The 24775-nt window shown below is 42.8% G+C and overlaps 2 protein-coding genes across 6 annotated transcripts in view; one reads left to right on the top strand and one right to left on the bottom strand.

Moving 5' to 3' along the window:
* Positions 1-9884, top strand: part of ESRP2 (epithelial splicing regulatory protein 2) — a 48339-nt gene extending 38455 nt beyond the window's left edge. For 3 of the 5 annotated variants that reach the window (XM_033157219.1, XM_033157218.1, XM_033157217.1), the window contains exons 14-16: positions 312-531; positions 634-811; positions 9125-9884. In XM_033157219.1, coding sequence (XP_033013110.1) covers positions 312-531; positions 634-811; positions 9125-9283 — 557 coding nt within the window. In that variant the 3' untranslated portion in view covers positions 9284-9884. Of the gene's footprint in view, positions 1-311; positions 532-633; positions 812-4685; positions 4798-9124 lie in introns of all 5 variants that reach the window. The other 2 variants (XM_033157221.1, XM_033157220.1) reach the window with 1 other exon arrangement.
* Positions 9885-17716: 7832 nt separating this feature from the next.
* The window catches only part of NFATC3 (nuclear factor of activated T cells 3), a 59722-nt gene continuing 52663 nt past the window's right edge, over positions 17717-24775 (bottom strand). Inside the window, exon 10 of the mRNA XM_033157216.1 lies at positions 17717-21395. Coding sequence (XP_033013107.1) covers positions 21271-21395 — 125 coding nt within the window. The 3' untranslated portion in view covers positions 17717-21270. The remainder of the gene's footprint in view (positions 21396-24775) is intronic.

Raw genomic sequence — 24775 nt, 5'->3', positions numbered from 1 at the left:
TAGGCTGAGAGGCAGTGACTGCCCCAAGATCACCTAGTAGGCTCTGTATGGAGATTTGCACCAGGGTCTCCCAGGTTCCTTGTCCACCATTCTAGCCCCTAATGCCATGACAGTAGTAACTAGCAAGTAATGGCAGCCACTAGTAGCAATGATGGTAGTAACTAGCAACCTACCCCTCAATTTTATACCTACACAAAAGGCTGGAACTCCACTTGAAAGTTTTCCCGCCATCAGCTCCCGGGACCTGTCCCAACAGATTCTTTCTTTGCTAACTTGCTTTTGGGGTTTTGTTTTGTGATCTTTATCCGCAGGTCTTTCTCCTCCAGCCTATGCCTTCCAGACAGCTGCGGCCGTGATCCCAACAGAAGCGGCATTATATCAGTCGCAAGCGCTCTTGCCTCAAACCAGGTCCCAGCAGGCGTCGGCTGCTGTTGCCGCTGCTGCCGCCGCCGCCGCCGCTAGTCCAGCTGTTACCTACTACCCAACTCAGGCTGCTCAACTTTATATGAACTACACAGCTTACTACCCCAGGTACTACCCTGTTTGGGCTGGTAACTTTTCCAGTTAGGGTGAACTTTTTGCACCTGCATGTGTGAACCAGCCCTTGGACCTACCACTTTCCTATCTTTTCAGCCCACCGGTGTCCCCGACCACAGTAGGGTACATCACAGCGCCCCAAGCAGCAGTCGCAGCCGCTGCCTCAGCCACGCACACTCCAATGCTGCCTCAGCCTGGTGCCCTTGTCCGGATGCAGGGATTGCCCTATAATGCAGGAATGAAGGAAATCCTCAGTTTCTTCCAGGGATATCAGGTTAGTCTTGGGTTTCTACCTTTGCTTCACCCATTGTGCCGCCAGGTAGCCTCTCAGTTGAGAGCTGCAGCCGGAACTCCTTGCATCATGCATTTTCCGATTTAATCAAGCAGACCCTGCGACAAAACATTGCAGTGCAGATCTCTCCTGTTCAGGTCTGGTGAGGGCTAACGGGAAGGAAGTCGAACCAGGGCCACTGAGAAGGAAGAATCTTCATGCCTGGGACAATCCCAACATTTGCAGAATTTAAGTTAAAAAAAAATGTTCTAAATGAAGAAGGGACCCCTAAGGGTACAAAGACAAACAAACCACCAACCAACAAAAATAGCACAAGGGCTTAGTAACTTGGTAACCACAGAAGGGGGGTTGGGAGTGGAATGCCTTGTTCTGGACAAAATGGCCAGTTTGGAATCGGGAGTACTCCTTTTAGCTGGAAAGGATACACTTCAACACCTTCTTTCATGTCCCACTTCTTTTATAACTGCCAACAGTTGTTTCATTTGCCGGTCACACATGTAAATGAAATGGTGTCCCATCAACTATGAAGGGCTAATTCCATCTTTACATTACCATCCAGTTTGCATACACATGAGAAGCCATTCTTCTAAAGGGGAAAAGATGATACAGACAAGGCTTGCAAATGGACAAATCTTGCAAAGAGGAAAGATGAACGCTTTATAAGACAAAATTTGTCATTCACAATTTTCAAAACATTTGCATTAAATGAAACAAAACAACAACCTAACAACAACCTTATGTTGAACTTATTGGGAAAAGGTCTCTTTTCTTTTTAAGTCTAGAGATGGGGAACCATTTTCAAACCAAGGGCCATATGCCCTTCTGGGCAGTCTTCTGGTAACTGCATGCCAGAGGCAAAAGTGGATGAAGCAAGAATGTGGTTTATTTTTAAACTTCGTTATGGTTGGCTAGTTTCTCCATACACTCAGCACGGCCCTCTATCCTCCAGGTATGCAAGAGGCATTGTCAGAGATCAAGGACACATTCCAACCTGGGAGGATGTGAAGCAAGGCTTGTGCGGGGCATGGCCAAACATTGAGACCTGGGGGGGGGGCTGCATTTAGCCCTCAGGCCTGAGATTTCCCACCCCTGCTTTATTGTATGCCAATGCTTTTGATCAATTCAAAGGTGCAGCTGTAAAATTGATTTTTAAAAATTGGGAATAATTGATTGTTTTCAGTGTGCATTATTTTCTGTTTTGTTTCCTCCAAACAACCATTCATATGTGAGAATACTTGTGTGCTTTCATCATCCTTCTTTAGTTCCTCATTCTTGCCAAACAGGTGTTCTTACGCATTATAATCTTCCCCCAAATCTCCTCAAGCAGCCCTGCCCTATTCAAGGGTCTCTCGAAAAATGAATTCCTCCTTATCTCATTCTGTAATCTATTTCTGAACTCACCCTGTGCTGCTATATCTAATTGAATTATCTTCTCGCTGTTTGTCATGCTTAGAACTTAGTGCTGTATTTGGAGGCATTGCTGCCATTGGCCAGTGTGGATCAGTGGGAGAATGATTGATTGAATCGGGTTGGGATGCAGGGGAGGTTATTTAAAGGGTGTTGCCCTGACAGTTTGAAAGTGTGACGTCATGCATAGAAGCGAAATGACTCTAGATTACACTGTTCTGCATTTCTCAAGGGTGCTGTCTGGGCCCATTACAGTGTCACAGTTCTTACTGTGCAGCATAAGGCTGTTTGTAGCATGGTTCACATAGCTGAAACATAAATTCTGACTTCCCACTGCAATAGTATTGAAGCTTGATTCTGTAAGGCTGGTGGAAGGGTTATAATACATCCTTGCAGCAAAATAGTATGGTGTCTTTTCTATTTATTCACTAGTGAAGAGTGACTGGCATTGCCCATGTATCTTTAGAAACAAACAAACAAAAAATGTGATTTTTAAATGGATAGTGCAGGTTGTAAATTTGGACCCATCACACCAAGGTCACATTTTGGTCTGCCATCTTGATTCAAAATGGTGGCTGGCATCCAAATGCTAACAAAGACTGCCACCCCACCCTGGGAACCTTCATGTCAAGTTTAGCAATGATATAATGAGAGAAGAGCTGAACCTATGCCAAAACAAATGGATGAAATCATGGCTGAGTCGCATTTTGGTGGTCCACCATCCTGTTTTAAAATGACACGTGGTGAAGTGCCTTCCCCATGTCTTCTCATGAATAAAAAAGTGCTTAAAGAGAGCTATCCACTTCCACATATATGTGCATGTAATTATTTTTCCAACCTATACTGAGCTTTAGTACTGCCTCACCTTCCCAGGAAGTAAAAGGGGTGTTACTGTGTTTGACCCTTCAGCTTTTCCAATAGGACATGATGACCAAATATCACTGACAAGCAGAAAGATTGAGGGGGGCAGTGACACAAAGTGATGGCAAAATGCCAGAGGCATTCTCTGTCTCTCTAGCTCTGGTCCCCACTTAACAGGACAGGAGACCTCATTGTGGTGGACTTCTCTGGCATAAAGGGTTTTCTTTCAAATAGATGCTTGAACAAAGACGTCTTCTCTGCTTTGGGTTTCTTTAGAAACCTAACATCTTGCATGACTCCCACAAAGGCTTGTTCTTGATGCATTTCAGAATCATCTCCTAGTTTATGGTTTTGTCTATATGATTGAGGGCAGGGAGGAGGAGTGGAGAACCTCTACTGTGTGTTCTTCTTTGGGTGTGAAACTTGAAGCCTTGGAAAAATGAACTTGGGGGCAGATGGGAGTGTCTAGTTCTTATGATTCTACAGCTGTGTTTCCCAATTTGCTTCCAAAACCGCTCTGAGATTTGATGTCCAATATTTGCGAACTATTCGTAGGTTGTATTTTGAAATCAACCTGTCATCCAATTAAATTTTATTTTGGTGTTTGCTTTCATCACCCTTATAATATTTAACAGTTGGTGCTTGGCAGTGTTTGACAGATGACACGGGGTAGCATTTTAACACTGGGCCATTAATGAGGGTTCATAGTTTGCTAAAACAAAATATCTGGTGTGAATTCCAGGGCTTGGTCTGACTGGTCAAGTTGCCCAACTCAGGAACTAGCTCTGCTCTGTAGATCCATGGACTATTTTTTTAATAACTTGACTTAATTCAGTTGTTTTTTTTTTTTGTTTCTTATTTGTCACAATCCAAGAATACATTTTATAGTTTTCTCAGGACACTCTGGGCTTGTAACACAGTATGCCATGCTGTTGCTTAACCCAGCGTTACAGATTGGATCTCTGACAGTTGCAGCTTTTGTAAAGAGGCTTATGGGTGACTTTAAAAACGAAAGTGCTACCTGGAGTGTGATCTAAAGGTACCCAAGTGTTAGCTAGACTTCTGATGGTGTCCTGTAGGTTGTGCCATGCTTTTGCTTACATAGATTCTGGCATCTCAGGTGGATGCCTCCAGGGCATGGGGACAAAGGGCTTTCCAACGAAACAAAGGGCCTGAGAATGTACGCTGCTCTTTGGCATCCCCATTCAAAACATTGTGCCGGGACAGACCCTTGCTTCTGAGATCCTGGAGAAAGGCAGCCAACATAGCTTATTGGGTAGAATAGCACTTGCTTTGCATGCTGAAAGTCCCAGGTTCGATCCCTTGTCTCTCCAGTTGAAAGGACCAGGTAGCAGGTGAAGGTTAAAACCCTTCTCTGCACAAAATACTGGAGCTGGAATAGAGTGGACATCACTGAGCTAGGCAGACCCAGTGCCTGACAATTGTATCTTCCCCTGACAATTGTAGCCATGACTCCTCCCCACCCCTTTTCTAATGATGTTTGCAAGTGCTGGTCTGTGTGGCTTGCTGGTAACAAGATGACCTGCCCCTTCTCTTGCTGACCTTGTGTATCACACTTGTACTGTAGTATGCACCTGACGACTACAATGGCCTTATTCAGATCAACGACCAAGCAAGGAGTGTGTTACAAGCACCGAAAGACTGGGTTTGTTTGTAAGTGTTTGTAACCTCCAGTGAAGGTAAGCTCAGATTGGCAGAAGGTGGAGCCTTTTGGTGGTGATTGGAAAGAGGGCAAAATGATCGGCTGGGAGTGGTGGGAAATTGTTTTTTTTTTTTTCCCTCCTTGCATCCTCCCTTCCTAGCTTGTGGTGGGGACTCTGCTCACTAACATTCCCTTGCTTCGGCGCCTGGCATGAATCAACTAACCTAATGGTGGCAACGATGCTGGAGACCTCTGGAGGAGAACGGGAATGCTGGCGATTATGTCTGCTTGGCATTCTCTCTCCACTCCATAAGGGTTCTCTTGTTTTAAGCTAACATGATCATATTGACTGCTTTCTGGCATATATGCATGTAACAGGTTCTTTCTGCTGTTGGACATAATGCAATGAAGGCAAAATGTTATCACTTGGGGCACTGAAGGGCAAGTTTCAATGGCCATGACCAGTCCTTCCAATTGACCATGCTTTGTGGTTATATGTAGAGCAGGAGAACTGGGCACCTGTGACCCTCCAGATGTCGCTAGACTCCAGCTCCCATCATCCAAGGCCACTGGCTGTGCGGGCCGGGGCTGATGGGAGTTATTGTCCAGCAACATATGGAGGGCAACAAGTTCCCCACCCCCTTGTCCAAAGCGCACAGCATTGATTTCTTTTCCCTCTTCTAAAATACTGAGACTGCATCATTCCAAGGGAATAAGGAAGCACCAAGTTCCTTTGATGATGCAGCCAGTACTACAGCTGGCAGGTGTGAGGCCAATCCTCAGGGGAAGTGCTGGGTGCCTGGGAGGCAGCATTACTAGGTTGCATTATTGACAACTCTGCAAGGAAGATGCCAGCCCTTTGTTCTGGGAGAGCACACATTGAGAAAACACATACTGGTTTAACTCTGCCTCCCAATTTACACACGAACACACAAACTGAGCTAAGGGAACGATGCATGTAACTGCAAAAAAAACCAACCCTGGGTATTTTCTTCATTTACCCCCAATATGCTGCCTGTCTGGGCAAGGAGATACATCTTTCACCCCTGTATGGGGCTAGTATTTAGTCATGAGAATCTCCTAAGCAGCATGTGAAGCACTAAAGGCCCAACACAGTTTGACCTACCCCAGTGGGAACTAGTCCAAAGAAGCCCACAGGAAATCTGTTATTAAGGATTAACTGGTATATACTTTACATATAGGGACGCGGGTGACGCTGTGGTCTAAACCACTGAGCCTAGGGCTTGTCGATCGGAAGGTTGGCGGTTCGAATCCCCGTGACGGGGTGAGCTCCCGTTGTTCGGTCCCAGCTCCTGCCAACCTAGCAGTTCGAAAGCACGTCCAAGTGCATGTAGATAAATAGGTACCGCTCCGGCAGGAAGGTAAACGGTGTTTCCGTGTGCTGCTCTGGTTTGTCTGCGGACAAACGCCAGCTTCCTCGGCCAGTAAAGCGAGATGAGCGCCGCAACCCCAGAGTCATTCGTGACTGGACTTAACTGTCAGGGGTCCTTTACCTTTACTTTACATATAGTTCGAGTTTCATTTGGCATCAGACTCTCCTCCAGAAAGACTGTGTTGTCTGAAACACCTGGGGATATTTAATGCTGCAGATGTCATTGTATCACCTTATTGCTGAGGAGCACATCCTCCAGCCAACCATGTGCATTAAACCTCCTGTTCAGATCCTGCAGACATAATATGGCAACCAGTGTGGGTTGTGGCCTCTGCTAAATGTGGGGGTTCTGGGACTGGATAACACACATGTATCAGATTTCATTCACCAGTAACATCAAGCAACCACTTGTGTGGACAAACCCATATTTTGCTACTGTATTGTTCAAACTTGTAGGTATGAGTCTGTGTGTCTGTAGGCACTTGTTTGCTTGTTTTAAGTTGACCTTGTTGAGTGGGTGAGTGTGTGTGCATGTGCTAAAGAAAGATGTGGTGTCCAAGCCAGAATGTCAGGCTAGTGTTAATTAATATATCTGAGCACCATCATTGTAGGACTATAGCCATCTTTTTTTCTCCACTCTAATTTAGTGGTGGTCTACCTTCAGTGGTGCCTTTCCACACTGACTAATTTTGCCAAGTAAGCTGTGCACATTTTAGGGTATAGGGTGGGGAGCATGTGGCTCTCCAGATGTAGCTGGATTCTAGCTCTTATCATCCCTGGCTGTGATTCATGCTAGCTGGGGATAATGGGAGCTGTTGTCCAGCACCACCTGAAGTCCCCCAACCCTGTTGCAGAGCATCCTGAGGCATGTTTTAGAATGCACAGATAGCCCACAAAGGCAGTAGGTAGGCCTATTCTGAAGCAAGTCATCTAGAACTCTCCTACATCTGCATATGGCAAGGGAAAGCTCAGTCATGTGGCCAGGATGCTTTTCAGGGAAATGTGTTTACCATAACCCACCTTCCCATTAAGTAGCTCTTAGTAAGCTTCAATATATGTATGTACATACACACACACCAGGGTTCCCTGGAACATACTTTGACAATCTCTACAACCATGTCCTAGCCCTTTGCTTTAGGACACTGGGTCTTGTATTCAATTAAGCCCTAACGCAGAGCAAATTAGAGTATTACTGTAACGTATTGTAGTTAGACATGCTCATTAGTTTCATTGAGTCTACTCTGAGTATGACTACTGTTGAATACCACCTGGGGATTTCAATCCAAGTTCAGTCTTATTTTGGACTATAGCCTATTAGGATATGCATGTAACTCAAACTAATGGGCAGGAGCAATTACTCATTAGTAATTAGTAATACCCTCTCTCTCCCCAGCTTCAGGTTCTGCCTTCTCTGGGGTAGGAAGGGCCTATGTTTCATGGCTAAGGATTGTGTGGTGCTTTGTACATGAGAACTCTTGCAGGAGTTATCAGCACTGACAATGGGTTCAAAGGAAAGCCTTTCTCCGGGAGAGATGGTGGGATGGTTCCTTCCTAGCATTCCATGTCCCCCCTCTGTTTTTGTGTGCATAATAGTTATTTCTCTTAAGGTATTGTCTCTTGACACCTGGCACATTCATGTGTGCCTGCCCATGCACATTTCAATCTTTTACTGACCATCCTAGTTTCACATAAGGAAGGCCAGGAAATCTTCTGGGGAAAGCCACTCATGAGAATAAGCATTTAATCTCAGATTGAAGTCCTAGATTCTGGCCACTGTGCATTTCAGGTGGGTCTTCTCACCTCAAGGATATTGTAGAGTTGGAAAAGGTTCATAAAAGGGCACCCAGAATTATCAATGGGATGAAACAACTCCTCTGTGAGCATTTGGACCTTTTGAGTATAGAGGAAAGGGGTAAGAGGATAGATGTGTGGCATGGAGAAAGTGGGTGGAGGAAGGTTTTCTCCCACATAACATTAGAAATCAATGAAAATTCAGGGGCAGACAAACAAAAGTATTTAATCCACACTGCGCATAGTGAAAATATGGAATTCATTGCCACTGGATGCAGTGATTGCCACCAACTTGGATGGCTTTAAAAGAGGATTAGCCTCATCCATGCAGGATAAGGCACTGTTCTGCCTCCACTGTCAGGGGCATTGTGCCACTGAATACCAATTACTGGGAATCACAAGTGTGCCAGAGTGCTGTTGAGCTCATGTCCAGCCTGCAGTTGTGTCATGGACTTCTGTGAGGACAGGGTGTTGAACTAGATGAGCCACTGGCCTGATCCGACAGACTCTTAAGTTCTCAGATGTGGGCTTGGGAAAGTTTTCTGCCCTGAAAAGCAGAGGCCTACTACCAATGAGGACTGAATTATCCCAAACTAGAAAGGATTTACTGACCTTCATAAGCATAACATCAGGTTGGTCTCCAGCTGCTTTTCAGCTGCAACCAGCATGGTTTATGGTCAGAGATGATGGCGCTCACAATCCCTGGACAAGGCAGCCTGACTTGGCGTAAGTCATATTGGGGAAGGGCTGTAACTCAGCAGCAGAGCATCTGCTCTGCATACAGAAGGTCCCAGGTTTCACCCCCAACATTTCCAGGTAGGGCTGTGAAAGACCTTGGCCTGAAATCCTGGGGAATGGCTGCCAGCCATTGTAGATGATACAAAATGGTCTGACTCGGTATAAGGCAGCTTCCTAGGTTTCTCTGTTCTGTTCTTGAGAATAGCATCGGTACAGCCACCCGTTTCCCATTGACTGCTCTCCTCTTCTTCCCCAATGGAATCCAGTCACAATTGCCAAGATGCCTATAATCCCCAAGAGCTGTGACAACTGCTTTCGGTGAGGGTTGGGGTAGCAAGGTGCTGTGTTGGAGCTTGGCTGTCCAGGGGTGGTCCTTCTCTCTCTCCTCGATCTCTCAGGGCCCAAGCCTTCCTTCTCTGACCCTTCTGCTCCATCCTTGCAGCTCCATGGAGACTCCATCCTCCTGCTTTACAACTTCAGTGGTCAGCCCAGCGGAGAAGCCCTGGTCACTTTCCCCAGCCTGGACTCGGCAAAGAAAGCTGTGGCCGAGAGAAGTGGATGCCGCTTGGGAAGACACTGTGTGGAACTCTGCCTGATCTAACTGAGGCTGGACCTTCTGTGGGGTGGGCAGGAGTGAGGACAATCCCTGCTCAAAATTCACCCCTTTCTTTAAGAACACCGTCTTCCCTCACTCAAAAGTGCCTTCTCCTCCTGATGTGCCTGGGAAACAATCCTCGCAAGTGTCTTCAACTGACAGAAATACACCTTCCCCCCCAAAAAAAAATAGTGCTAGGATGTTTGATTTCAACAGCGTAGCCATGAAAATCCCCCACCCCCACTTAATTTGGAGATAAATCTGTAGCACTTCACCAGTTGTAACCACAATAGATGTATTTTTAATTTAACTTTATTTCTGAGTCTCAGTTTGGAGAGGAAACTGAAGCCTATAGAATCCTTCAAATTTTCATTTCATTTTTAATCCAAACTTGCCAAAAGTTTTGTTGTTGTTGTTGGCGGAAGGGAGGGGTGGGGGTTGCCCTTGCCTTGAAAGTTGGCTAGCGGAAGCCTTTTTTCCTGAAATGTGGCTGGGCAAAAAACAACTTTGTTTTGAATGTTTATATTGTTTCCTTTACTCCACTACAGAATAACTTGGAAAGCTGCATCCAAATGAAATTGCAGAAAAAGCTTTTTAGTTTTTTTTTTTTAAATGAAATGTATCATTTTGTTGGGTATGACACAAATAAGTAAATGAAATAAAGCCATATCTGTCTCCTAACATTCAAGCTGCCAACCTGTAAACCACACGAAGAAAAATCCAGAACTTCAAAGAATTTCACTAGGACAAGAATGGCACATAAACATTGAGGACTAGTAAATTATAATTTGTTTTATTTAAGCATCATAGCTCTCTGATATTGTATAAAGCATATTTTGCTTTAGTTTATGTGCATGCCATTTGTTTACAACATTATTCTTTATTTGTATATTATGAAGCAACCAGAGAAGTTGAAATCTCACCCTAATTAGTGCATGTCTCTTTTTTATGTGAGTATGTATATATGTGTTCAAAGAATATAGTTTTATGTTGCGTAGTGTGTGCTGAAACATCTACTGTAGAAGCACTAAATGATTTTGTTTTTACCGTGCCTTGATCCAGGACTTTTCTCAAAATGTGCAATAACAGCAGAAGAAACCAGAAGGAGCCCACTTTTGCAAGAGGCTCTTAGGTACCTGAGTTTGCAGTCGCCTTACTTTCTTTTTGCTAAGAGCATACGACTTGGAGTAGTACTTAAAGGAGAGAATCAGCCTCTCCCTCCCATGTCAAATGACGGTGTATGCTTCTTTATATAATAAGCAAATAAAAAGATGCTTGCAGGAAAAGAAGAAAAAACAACCCTGGCTTTCTTGAACTCTCTCTAGATTGATGTTAACCCTGGATTGGAAAGCTGCAGGGATGTCACACTGAAAAGGTGCTCCAAGTTACCCTCACCATACAGTCAACAACAATTTGCATATCGCTTTTAAAAGACACAAATAAGTTAGTGTGAATTGGGCAGTTCTTATTTCCAACAACCTGTCAGTTATCAACTTGCCTTCCACTCACTATTTTATATTTGATACAGATATGAAGCAATTAAATGTTTAGCAGGTGTTTTCAGTTTAACTCTCCTGGGTCTGTGCATGCTTGTCTCAACTGTCTTTGGGCAGTTAGAATCATAGAACTGTAGGGTTGGAAGGGGTTCAAAGTGTCATCTAGCTCAGTGTTTCCCAACCTTGTGCCTCCAGATGTTTTTGGCCTACAACTCCCATCATCCCTAGCTAGCAAGACCAGTGGTCAGGGATGATGGGAATTGTAGTCTGAAAACAGCTGGAGGCACAAGGTTGGGAAACACTGATCTAGCTGAACCCTCTACAATGCATGTGTCTACCTCACTGGATTCCTCAACCTTTGGTTGACCTTTCAGTGCAAATCTGATCTGCTCAAAAGCATTCTGGGTAAGGTGATGTGAAAGTTCTGTCTATGGCAGGAATGGAGAACTTGTGGCCTTCCAGTGGTTGCTAGATGCCAGCTCCCATCAGGGCCAGCTTCATGGCCAATAACCAGGGTTGATGGGATCTGTAGTTCAAAACATCTGGAGGGCACCATGCTGGGGAAAGCTGCTTTCAAGTGCTGTGAAGCTCTTGGTCTGTTTCAGCAAACACAGCTGCTCCTCTGGAAAACTGAAAAGGCTGGTTTCCGGTTGGCACTGTTCTACAGTAACTACAGCAGATGTTGCTGCACTACAACTCCCATCATCCCTGAGCATTGACTGTGGGATGGGAGTTGTGGTCCAGCAACATCAACAAGGCTGCAGGTTCCCCAGTAGGCAGCCCTAAGAAATGTGCCACAAACCCATCCCACCAGTAGGTGTCCCCTGTACACTGAATTTGACAGAGCAAGGACCAAAATATGAAGCTGAAGCTATGGCCTTATAGTAAGAATTACTTGCACTAATGATAACACAGTAATGACCTTCCAAAAATATGTGCTCAGTTGTTCACTCAGCCTGGTCCTCATTTTAGTCACAAGTTCAGGAAAGCGCCATCTTTCTGAGAAATGCTGTTGCATTAAATTTGAGCTTAAATTTCTTTCTATTGTATTTGGAAAATGTGTTTCCACACAAGATGGCCAAATCTTATTTTGGCTCCAAAAAGGATGGGTAAAATGTTCATAGGCAAATGCGTTTACATACATTCATGGAAATTTAGAAGTAATGTACATTAATTCCAGTTGAACTAGTGCTCACTGTTGTAAGGTGTAAGGCTCTGTGGCCAGCTGAGCTCTGTGCCTGCTGTTAAGGAGCTCACTGATAATGGGCAACTTCAACTCTGCTCCCACCCTCTTGAACCTGAACTAGACAGTCCTTCAAGAACAGATGAAATTAAATTAGAGGACTCTCTTCTGCAATGGAGGACACATGGCCATTCTATCACAGACACACTTTTCTCAGGTTTATCTTTGGAAACATTAATTTGCCTGTGACCTCGTGTTATATGCAAAAGGTCGGGGTTTATGCATGCTTTTTTAAGAAGGCCCATGTGGCATTATGAAATTGGTTCCTATTTTAAAAGCTAGTTGTCTTAAAATAGAGAGGGGTTTTTCTTTTAATGTTTTGCAGAAGAGGATGGTAGGGGGCAATCAACTTGGACTTGAAACACTTTCCATGAAAATAGCACATTACTCACTCCTGCAACTCTTTGTTGCACCTTAAGCCATGCAGAGATTCTCAAGCTTTCTTCATCCAGGGAACTCATTCCACATTGTATTCTCTGCTGAGGAATCCTTAGTGGATTGCAGAGGATTCTGGGCTATGGCAGCTTGGGTCACGCCAGACACAGAACTGAGTGTAGTGCCCTCAAATGTTCTCACTGCATTTATTCAGCCACACCTGGCCATCTAAGTGACTTTAAATGAGTCAGACTTGATTAGTGTTAAACCACAGAGTCTAGGGCTTGCTGATCAGAAGGTCAGCGGTTTGAATCCTTGCCACGGGGTGAGCTCCCGTTGCTCGGTCCCAGCTCCTGCCCACGTAGCAGTTCAAAAGCACATCAAAGTGCAAGTAGATAAATAGGGACTGCTCCAGCGGGAAGGTAAACGGCGTTTCCGTGCGCTGCTCTGGTTTGCCAGAAGTGGTTTGTCATGCTGGCCACATGACCCGGAAGCTGTCTGCAGACAAACGGCGACTCCCTCGGCCTATAGAGCAAGATGAGCGCCGCAACCCCAAAGTCGGACATGACTGGACCTGATGGTCAGGGGTCCCTAAAATTCTGTTTTGTTGGATCAGTTTTTCTTGCAATGCAATTCTATCCAGTGTAAAGAGCAAGCTATAATTACATTGCAGGGCTGTTTCAGTTGTGACCACCATCAAAAGGAACAGAATCAAGTTCTTACAGGATATCTGATTTAACTCCACGTGCAAATATGCTTGATCTCTGAGCAATTTGCAGAATTTCACCCAGCAAATAAACCCCCCTTAAAATCTGGCCCTGCCTCATCACTCTAATTACTGTGAGTCTATTGGGTCAATGGACACAATGTACTTTTCACAGCATTGTAAGGTGGGGGGGGGGATATTTCTTGCCTTTTTGCAAGTGCCCAAGCATTTTATATTATTATGGGTACCATTTGTCCTAATGTACAATACAGAAAGAAGCTTGCTGAATGCTTGGAAATATATAATAGAAGCCTCTTGTTACATCCTTGAAATAGTAATTTAATGGATGCTGCTGGCAGGAGAAGAGGCAGGTCTGAGAGGTGTCAAGGGAGACTGTGGCAAACGAAAACAGCTTTGGCCAGCTTTTAATAGCTCTTCTATGAAGCTGAAGGCAAGCCCAGCACCTGGGAGGAAGGTGGGTAGAAGGAGGCAGGGCCTGCCTGATACCTCTGCATTGCCCGGGGGGGGGGATGTCCCACATTTGATCCCAAACCATGTAATATGGGGGGAAGGATGTTTTGGGTTTTTTATGTGTGTGTATTCTGCAGTATATAGAATTCCTGCAAAGCAAGGATCTTTCACTCGGGATAATCTGTTGGGTGAGGCAGAGCTTTCTCTCTCTGCAATCTCCCCCTTTCCTGTTTTCTCTTCTCATGAAACATAAAACAACCAATCACCCCTGCTGCAGATATAAACACCCATCTGCACTATACATTTAAAGCAGCATCATAGAGGGTATTATTCACATGTTGTATTCAGCAAGTATACAACCTCTGTACCTGTTGTACACAAAAATTGGTATGCACACTTTTGTAGTTATTCATGCGCAACATTCAATGAGTCAGCATGACTAGTGGTTAGAGGGCAATGGGAGCTGTAGTTCAGCAACATCTGGAGGGCTACTAGCTACTAATCTATTTAAGTATATTTATTGTTGCACACAACCCAATCTGAGCAGTGAGAGGCTCCATCTCTCTTTTCCAGGCTTCAGTTTCCTTGGAATGAAGGTCAACAGAGACTGTGGTGTCTTTATAATATGTGGTTTCATTTGCACATGTGCAACCTGAACGTAGGACAGAGGAACTCAGAGCACTAACACTCCAGAAGATGTTTGCTTCTCCATTAGGTTTCTAGGGAAGCCCCAAGTCAGATATTGGGGTCCAACACACCAGCTTCTGTTTCCCCAGCTTCCAGAATCCTCCCAAAACATTCTCACACAAAGCCTCTCTTGTTCTCCCTCCTGGGATGGCATTGCATTCAGCCATGTGATGTGGGAAAAGAGCCACCAACAGGGCAATCTCTTTGAACATGTAAATGGACAGTTAAGAGCATTATCTTACAGAGACTGGTATGACTGGTGCAACAGCTTCTACATTCTAAACATTCAAATATAACTCCTCCTCAGTAACAGTGAGGCTGAGCAGAAAAATGTGGCTAGTAGGAGAAGGCAACAAAAGCCTTCAGCCAAAATTAGATAGTTTCTTCCCCTCATATGCCCCCTCCCAAGCAGCCTTACTCTGTTTTTCTTATTACCGGTACTTATGATACTGGAGTAGCCAGATGTCCTCCAGATGTTATTGAACTACAACTCCCATCATCTCTAATCATTGCCCATGCTGGTTGGGGATGATGAAAGTCCAACATCAAATGGAAGGCAGCACATTGGCTACTGCCATGCTGTATACTACTCTTTGCCTGCTAAATAGGTCACAGTATCTTTCTGATTTAATAGGGGGTGGATGGGAACGATGGTGTTCCCTGCACGGTATGTGCACAGCGGATGTCCCTGTCCAGGAAAGCAGGTGGTGAGAAGCCCAGTATTGACATGCCGCATCCTGATTTCCACTGTGATTCCATCAGCTAATTAATATTAGCACAGCTCACTTGAGCTTGAAAAGATGCCAAGTGGAACACAGCACAAAACTGGCTCCACCAACTCAGAGGAACGCCAAAACAACTGCTTGCAGGATGTTCAAGCCACCAGCAACAGCAGGGTCTTAGGAACAGCCTTGCTGTTAAGTAATGCAGGCAGCTGAGACTGAATTTAAAGCAGCAAAAGGCCAGTTTGGTTGAATAGTGCAGGTATGCTCCATCCTGTTTTTTCATTTCTTCTCAGATTAAGTTCTGGTGTGCTGGCATCATCAAGGGAATGGCCCCCATTTTTAAATCTTAGCTCACCCATCGACAAACTGATGCTGCACTTCTGAGCACACTGTCACTGAACGTAACCATACACGCACAAGCTCAGCTATTGTGTACACATACTGTACACTCGCTGAATGCTAATCCCTAACAGTTGAGCTGTATAACTGCACAGCTATTAACACATAGCATTCAATCAGTGATGAGTGAAGAGCCTAGGATGGCCCTATCTTAACAGGGCTGAAAATTATGAAATACTGAAAAATGCAGTGTGGATAAGCAGAAACCCTAAGGCTGGTATTGTTTTTTTTTTTAAAAAAAAAAAAACTGTGTGTAAACAGCAGAAGAGGACTGCGAGGCAACTGAAATGAGACCTTGCCTAATGTTTCAATAATATAGCAATGCAAATTCTCAAAGTGCACACACTGCTGTATAAAAGGATAACATTATTTGGAGAAAGGCAGCAGCAATTCATAGTTCTATGTTGTGCACAAACAAACCAAAAAGAAAACCTGACAGCTACTGGTATTCCATTATGCTAACTGCATAATGCAGTAAGCTTGAAAGGTAATCTGTATTGTGAGCTGCATGCAAGCCTTTATGGTTTTTTATAATAGTACAATAAAAAAAGCAGAGGCAAGAGATTTTAGACGTCATCACCACCATCAAGAGCCACCAAGAGGAAGAGTGTGAAGGAAGTGATGCAAATTATAAGTTTTAGGAGCTGCTGGGCTTTGAGGAAAAGCGAGATGCAACTGAGAAAATAGTAAAATTCTAAGCAGTAGAAACTGTGCCTCCAAACTGAGATCCAAACACAACACCACCAGCAGGGAAATGCAAAAACATTTGACAGCATGTTGGTGATAAAACTGGAACATGAACACATTTTAACTATAGGAACAGAGAGAGAATAAAATAGGTTATTCAGAAAAGGTGTGAGCTTGGATGAATGTTATTTAGTAATTTATATGGTCCTTTTAGGATTGAGGTGCAGAGCCTAAGTTCTCAATACCATCTGTCTCTCCATATTCTGTGGAGTAGATTTGAGGGAGAAAATTGATTATATTTTAATGAGAAAAAAATAACAATTCACACCTCTTAAACCAAACAAGCAAGCAAAAGACCCAGTTCTGCAGACCCAGAACCAGCACACAAACCCCTTAGCTCCTGGGTTCCAGCAAAAGAATTCTTCTAGTGCAGGCAGGCATGTAAGTGCATCTACCCAATTAGTTCTTGAAGGGCAAACTGGTTCTGTCACAACTCTTCATCGTAAGGCGATGATGCCTAGAATGAGTTATGGACTAATTGCCCCATGTGACACAGCAGAGGTATGAGAGGGGGCTTGAGTCACAGTTTCATTCCACAGAGGGTAAGTCATTTTACGGCACCTCTTGGCCTCATCACTTCACACAAGCACTAGTAGATTACAGAGAGAGGAAAGCCTGAACCCACAAGCAAATTATCCTCCTGTCAATCGATCTGCAGCTCCAGCGTTACAGCTCTTAATTACATGGCAAGAATGTGGAGCAGGGTTCAAGCCTTCCCAAGCTATCTTTAGAAAGCCTTAGCCACCATGGCTTAATATGAAATCATTGGCACTTCCATCTACCCCCTCTATTTATATTGCAGGAGCATCCATATAGGTAGAGGCGCCGTCAAGGAGGCTAATCCTAAATTGGTCAGGGCTCTTGCTAGATCATGTGGTTTGGATCCTTTCTCTTGCCTCACATACACAGATGCAACCACTACCAACCTCAAAGCCACTGATCCTGTATTTACAGCTAGCACCTTAGCAGTACAGGCAAGCCTTTTGTCACTAGGTAGTGTAGCTTGGGTTATTAGAAACATACTGCCCATCTTGCAACAAATCTGCAGCTTTGATGAGCTGTGGCTCTCTGAAATCTAAGACAAAGACTCTTTCAATTAAGACGACAGAGACAGAACTGGGAACCTTATGCTACAAGAATAACAACATGCTCTACTATTGAACTATTGCCTCTCATAAAATGCATGGGGAGGGTCTCCTCCTGCAATTCAGACAGAACACTGCTTGGAAAGAACTCTAAATCACAGGCAAGCCTATGTGACAGCTCCTGGGTTATCTAAGTGTTACCATGGCAGTTTGTGAAACAGGAACTGTGTGGAACAGGTACTGTGAAAATGGCACTACAGTCAAGAGACTGTGGAATGGATTTGGGCATCTCTATGGAATCTGGAGAAAATATAAAATCCTCCAAGGACCAAGGTCATGGGAAAAATCTCATTCATGCAAAACACGCCAAATCTCTCAAAATAGTACACACACCTCATTGGAGACACACATTTTTGTGCATTTTCTTCTTTATTTCAACACTATGATTCAAGAGCCTAAAACGCAAGTTTTTCCCTTTGTATTTCTGCATGTAGCACTGCAATCATAACTTACAAAAGGTTTAATACACAAAATGTACATGAAATTACAATACAAGGCTCTGTAAACATCTAGAATGTAACCTTTAGTCTTAAAATCATTATTGTCCCACATGGTTAAATATAAAACTTCAATTTGAATAGTCTCCAAACCTCTCAAGGAATGACATTCATTTTGTGTATCAAAAATAGAGTTTTCAAAGTTTTGTTTGCATACAAACAAAATTTGTCTTTTTTTCTTCTTCTTTAATCTTTGGTTTACAAAGGATGGCAGTTCCATTTCTCTGATGAAGAGTTTATTACAATGAGTGCCAGATTGTGGTCAAACTTTGGTAAAGCCAAAACTGCTTTTAGTAGCCCATATCAAATGGGCCATGTGCTGCCTCCTCATTTGATTAACAAAAGCCTCCACTCTTTCTGTTGAGAGTTGTTTTATGAATGCTTTCCATAATATTTTTTTTTTAAAAAATGGACATCAGCATAGAAAGCAATTGTGTAGATCTGGAGGCCGGAGAGGCTAGCAAGGTAGATGCCAAAGTGCCAGTCACAGGCGGCGACTGCTGAAAATTGTAAGTTGCATAGTCCAATAGAAATCATGTGCTTTTATATCCACTACATTACACAAGATTAACAGTCTTTAAATCTATAGCATCACACAAGCAAAACATTAAAATAAAATTAAGACCCTTGCACTGAAGTGTTTACAAGGCAAATACAACCATTTTTAGTACCCAAAGTCTATGTTTTTGTTTTAAATAGGAAAGCAGTTCTACATCTACAGGCATCAAGGTATTTAAAGGCATCAGAAGATTTTGTGAACCATCCGCCAATTCCATAGCTGCAAAAATCTCAAATTGTTTCAGTAGCTTGCTTGCAAGGGGCTCCCCTGTGCAAGCCCTGCTGAAATGGAGAGAGGCTGTAATGGTACAGCTTTTGGTGGATTGCTCACTTAGTGCATAGCAACACGGGATTGTTTGGGTTCCCATATTTTAGGAAAAATATAAATTCAAAACTACTCAGGAGGACTTAAGAGAGGGAAGAGGCTACACTGCACACCACCAAGGAGCATAAAACCCCATGGCATACAGAAAGCTCTGAAAACTTGAAATCTCCCTGCAACCACTGGTTACTAGAGACCCATTACTACTTACGGAGTGAAAACTGTAATGCAGGAATTGTCACCAACTAGACATGAAAAGGCTAAGGCAATTTAAAAAGGAGTGAAGTGCTACACATGTACTTAGCTGTACAGCTTCTTTTAAAGCTATTTAACTTATGTGAACAGAAGACAGACTTACCTAAAAGCAACACTAGAGAGACTACCTTTTCCAAATGACAGTACTGCTCCTTTTGATTTCTAATATTTATATATGACAATCTAGTAACAGTAGTCTAATAACATTACATATCTCAAAAAGTTAATTAAAAGCAAATTTACTGGGGGAAAGGGATGAATTTAAGAGCTACTCCAATTTGACATCTACCTAATTAAAGCATTCAAGATAGCTGTTCATATGAAGGCCACTTCCTTCCCTCTTGAATTGTAAATTCTAACCCCCAAAATCATATTTGCTTTGACTGTCAAGGTTTATATATATATTCTAAACTTTTAGGAATTTTGTAGAAGACAGGCATTAGGTTTCCACTGAAGATAAGCACAAACATCTGAATGTACTGTATTTTATTTTACACTGAAGGGTGGGCCACTGGCAGACCAAGTGACAAATCAGTCAGTAGAACATTGCCAGTTGGGGCTAATATCTGTCAGTGCCCTCTTGATGGCTAAAAGGAGGCTTAAAGAGGACAAAGCTCTCTTCACAGGAGATGTGGGAAATTGATTAAAACGCATTGGGCTTCCTACCTGATGGGCCAGAGTTAGAACAGATGCAGTTAAGACTTATAATGTTTTTACAACAGGCCAGGCCAGATTAATCTTTACTTGATTGCTTTCAAAAACTCTCTTAGCAATCTGGAGTCCCTCTTTCTTATTTGGCTAGTCAAAGCTGAATAAGCTGGATTTTCAATTTATTTTAAAAACTCAATATTCATACAAAAAGCAACATAAATTTACTATCTAACAGGGATTCTGGATATTACATGTTTGGATTATGAACTCGTAATTGCCCATCTTGTATGAAATACTAACACAAAGTTGTGTCACTGACGTTTCGGCTCCAATCATGATTTATTTATTTTTATTCAGTGTGGTCTGAAATTTCAAAATGTAGTGTAAACATGATTCCTTGATGGTGTGGGTTGCTGGAAGTACAACAGGAGTTGCAAAAGGGCAGTCCCCACTACTTTCAATGGCGCTTGCAGGAGAGAAATTCATGGTGGGTGTGCCCTGACGTCTGTTAACTACTAGAAAAAGCTGCCTCTGTCAGCGTATTAAGCACAACTGTTAAGAGCATGAGCGGCTAAACAGTTTTTCACTATTTATCAAAACCTGTTACATTTCCTTTACTACATACTGGGACTAATCAGATTTCTTGAAGGAGGAATCCCCATGAACATAAGTATCAAAATGTTATAAAGAAAATATTTTTAAGAAACAAGTCTGAGTAACAAGAGATATAAATTGGATTTGTCCAGGGGTGGGGTGGGGGTGGGGAGACACATCATGGACTAAGTGAAAAACCCTACCTGAGGGATTTCAAGACAGTGCGGATAACCCGTACTTAAAACTATTCCAACCAAAAGGTTTCCTTATAGAGCATGGCTTTTCAGCATCCAAAAATCTTGTTTCTCTCTTTAAAAATTAGCATTTTATAAACTGTTCTGAACTAGAAAAACATGTTTCACTTAGAGGGGGGCCTGTGCTAGCAAGGGGTATAAAGTTATAAAAGTTAGATTTTGGAATGTCATTTTTATCCCAATATTTCCAAGATGGAATGGTCTCTTTGCAGCCTACCAAGGATTTTCAATGTATAAAGAACACAGACCTACATTTGGCTTTGCTTCCTAAAAGTCCAAAGAAAATGCTATTTTTTATACGCAAGACTTCCAAGGCATTGGCTTAAGATGACAGGTACTTTTGTGCCTCTGGAAGATTTCATTATAAAAAAAAGTTCTCTTTCAAACAATATAAGCTTAAAGGCTCTTCAAAAGACCCCCAAAAAGGTATACAAATTTATATTACAGTCCTAATATTTCTACGGAAAAGCAGCATATGAAGATGTGTATTTTTTAAAAAAAAAAATCCCACATTCAGTACTGTGCATATTGAGAGCAAAACTATATTTCTCCATACAATTAAGCACTTAATATAAAAGTATTCTATTAAATGCACAAAACAAGCATAGCTCATTGGTATTTTTTCATGGTTAAAGTATCTTGGGTTGCTTCTTTGTGTCCATTTTTACAAAGTAATTTTTACAGCATCCTAGGAAGCTAGAAGTGTAACCGTTTCCCCACCCTCCCAGAACAGCTATGCAAAGGATCCACTGTTCCAGATCATCAAGGCCACAAAGTCGGAAGCACAGTAAATCTAAGGAGGGGGATGAAGCATTACTCAAAGGAAAAGTGCGAAGTTTTCTGGATCACTAAGTCACAAGCTTAGCAGCTACTGAATTCCATCCGATAGTCCTGTCTCCAGAGATGCAGAAGATGCATGCGGAGAATGGATAGCCACCCCTGCTCCATGGGACACCGAGATCTGTGACATATCTCTTCCTATGATTTCATTCACTGAAAGGAAAGAGAAAGGATTAATATATTTGTTCAGTTTTCATAAATATTGTTTTCTGAGTGGTACATTTTCCAAACTCCATTTTGGATATTTATATAATTTCATATTCAACACAGTTAAAGCTGCACAGGTTTAAAAATCTCTATAATACCACTGAAAATAACGTATGCAGGATGAAACTAGGCTTTTAAACAATACAGAGGGGCTGGAGAGATCATACTTTTTTAAAAGTTAGAATTTCAGACATTTCCTATCCCATTTTTCAAAGATTCACACAGCAGTGTGATGTACTATGCACATGAGTAGAGATCATTACGTCACATTTTCAGGATTGGATCATGCATTTAAAAAATGTTCTGATGCACTCTGATGTGCCCTGCATCAAACGAAGCAATCTTCTTTTGTCTTTTGGTTGGAATGTACCTTGGTTTGTGAACGCCTTGCGAGTCGAACATTTTGGCTCCTGAACGCCGCAAACCCAGAAGTGAGTGTTCCGGTTTGCGAACATTCTTTAGAACCCAAACGTCCAACGCACCTTCCATGGCTTCCAATTGGCTGCAGAAGCTTCCTGCAGTGAATTGGAAGCCGCGCCTTGGTTTCCGAACGTTTTGGAAGTCAAACAGACTTCCAGAATGGATTCTGTTCAACTTCCAAGGTACCACTGTACTCTGTTCTTTTAAATTAGAGAAAAATGAGTTTTGGATTTAAAAAAAAAAGTTAAATGGATTTTTTTTTTGGCGGGGGAGAACTGCATGCAACTGGAAGCAAGCTGCCTTCTTTAAAAGTCTTTGTGTATTTTTTTAATTTTTGGCAATGGAAGTGTAGGTGTAAAGAATACATGAATTCAGAAACTTGTGTCATGTAGTATGCCTTAATTTCTAAATAAGAGGCATGGAGTCAGTCTTATACAAAAGTCGTACTTCAATCCACTTCTGGTCCTGTGAGACAGTGGAGCAGGAGAGGTGGGGGCAGGAGGAGGAGGTGTAGAAGCCCTTGACGACGCCAGCCTGACTTATGTTTCCCTCCTCCTGCATCTGGTTCTTCACACGTCAATCCTGCTGCTTCTCCTGCCTCTCCCGGCTGTTACAGGCTCTCCCATTTCACTGGTCCCTTCTTCCAAGTCAGTCTACAACCCGCTTCTCCCAGTGCCCACTCATCAATATCCAGTCACCACTCCTCAGTGTCCAGCCAGTCCCTGACACTGAGACTGATGGGAGTGCAAAAACATATGGGGGGGCTGCTTCAGATAATGTGTCTTGCACTTGCTAGCTTTCCCTTTTTGCTTCACCTTACAGCTAATGATTGTGCAAAACAATGCAACTCAGCAATACTCTCAATTGGTGGCAACCCCCCTCTCCAGCTACACTGCCAGATGTGTCAGTGGGCATCAGTCATCAGATGCAGAAGAGCACACAGTGAGGCACTCTGGAAAAGAGAACTCTTAAAATAGATACAGACAATGCTCCAGTAGTCTAAGCTATGCTTGAGCTTCAATGGATTTGTTCTCAGCTGCAGCACGTGCTATCACATTCCCTACCCTAAAAGCTCTTCCCTGTCTACTTGTCATTGCTTCCAAGCAATTTTGGCAATACCTAGCAGTTCTGCTAAGATGCCTTCAAAGAGCCCCAAGGGCTAACAACCTCGAGTTTGTTTTTAAAAAAGTAATGTTTGAATTTGTCAAGAACGTGATTTAATACAGATTTATTCTCCTTGCAGTTCCTTTTCTATAGTGTAGTGGCCCATGAGGTAATTATTTTCCATACTGCTTCTGAGTTAGTTACCGTATATACCCGAGTATAAGCCGACCCGAATATAAACCGAGGCACCTAATTTTCCTACAAAAACCTGGGAAAGCTTATTGACTCGAGTATAAGCCGGTTCACCTTTGCCGCTGTGGAGGAGGAGGAGGAACGAGCAGCCCGAAAGCAGCCCTTTGAGCTGCTCCTTCCTCTTCCTCCTTTGCCAAGTTTGCATTTATGCAAGCAGTTCAGGAATGGAACAAGCTGCCTGGGGAGTGTAAAGAACCGCCGTTCTTGTATGCTTCTTAAGGAATGGTTGACTGGGGAGAGCAGGTGGTGGCACGAGCGGAGAGAAAGGGCTTATTTCTCGCCGCCCCCACCGCCCGCCTCACTCGAGTATAAGCCGAGGGCAGCTTTTTTCAGCACAAAAAATGTGCTGAAAAACTAGGCTTATACTCAAGTATATACAGTAAATCACCTTGAAAAGAAATAAACTTTGCAGGGTTATGCTAGTCCTGTGCTCAAAGTCCCAACATGTCCAGAAACAGACAGAATTATTTTATTCTTCCCAGTTTCTTTGAGAAACTTGTGATTTCATAGCAACAGCTTAATTTTAAAATGTGGAAATGCAGAGTTAATGTTCACCACTAAAGGGCGAAATCAATGTTTTATGTATGGAGGTAGTTTTGTTTGTCATGTTATGCATTTTGTGCTTTTATACTATAAACTGCCCTGTGATCCTCGGATAAAATGTGGTAAATACATTTAATAAATTATAACAATAGCATGCTCTGGTCCATGGGGTCACAAATAGTCGGACACGACTGAACAACAACAACAATAATAGTAATATAAGTGTCTGTAAAAATTCACAGGCAGGACTGAGATTGGTAAAGAAGATGACAAAGTCTATTTTTCTCCCTGTATCATTATCCTTACTCCTGCCCCAACCCTTCTTTCATTCATATTGGAACAGCTGGCCAGTATTTTGGGGCTGAGTTGGTCACTTTTCTTAGCCACACACTCTGCAGCCTGGCCAGGAAGTTGTTTTGGGACTACACACGAAGTCAGTATGGGCAAAGAATTAAAGAAGCACAATGTTTAACAGCCTACAAACATTAATAAAATTGTACTGAGGAATGTCACCTGCAGAGCTTACAATAAATGATTAAATTTTCAATGGTTTGAATGTATGCTGGCAAAATCTTTCCATCATAACTGAAACTAATAATTTACTATGCCAAAGGTCCTCGGGTAGCTCAATGGGTCAGTGCATTTGACTGTTAACCAGAAAGTTGGTGGTTTGAGCACACATAGGGATGTAGCCAGGATTCCTGCATTGCATGGGGTTGGACTAGATGACCCTTGGGATCTCTTCCAACTACAATTCTATGATTCTATGAGACTTGGAACATACTGGCACATTTCTAAAGTTAGAAGCTGATTAGTTAACAAGTCAGTCTACTGGTAAGAGGACAGGGGACTACATGTATTGCACTTTTATTTTTTTAAATATGCAATTTTGATGCTGATTCAAATAATGCCTTAGCACAGAAATAAAATACAGAAAAATACACTGTCAACCCTATCACAATGTCCTTGTATGCACTGCAAGCTATTGAACACACTGCTCTTCAAGT

The sequence above is a fragment of the Lacerta agilis genome, chromosome 8 (genome assembly GCF_009819535.1).
Source record: "Lacerta agilis isolate rLacAgi1 chromosome 8, rLacAgi1.pri, whole genome shotgun sequence".
NCBI lineage: Eukaryota > Metazoa > Chordata > Lepidosauria > Squamata > Lacertidae > Lacerta > Lacerta agilis.
The sequence above is the reverse complement of the archived record's forward strand: the minus strand, read 5'-3'. Positions and strand labels throughout refer to the sequence as shown.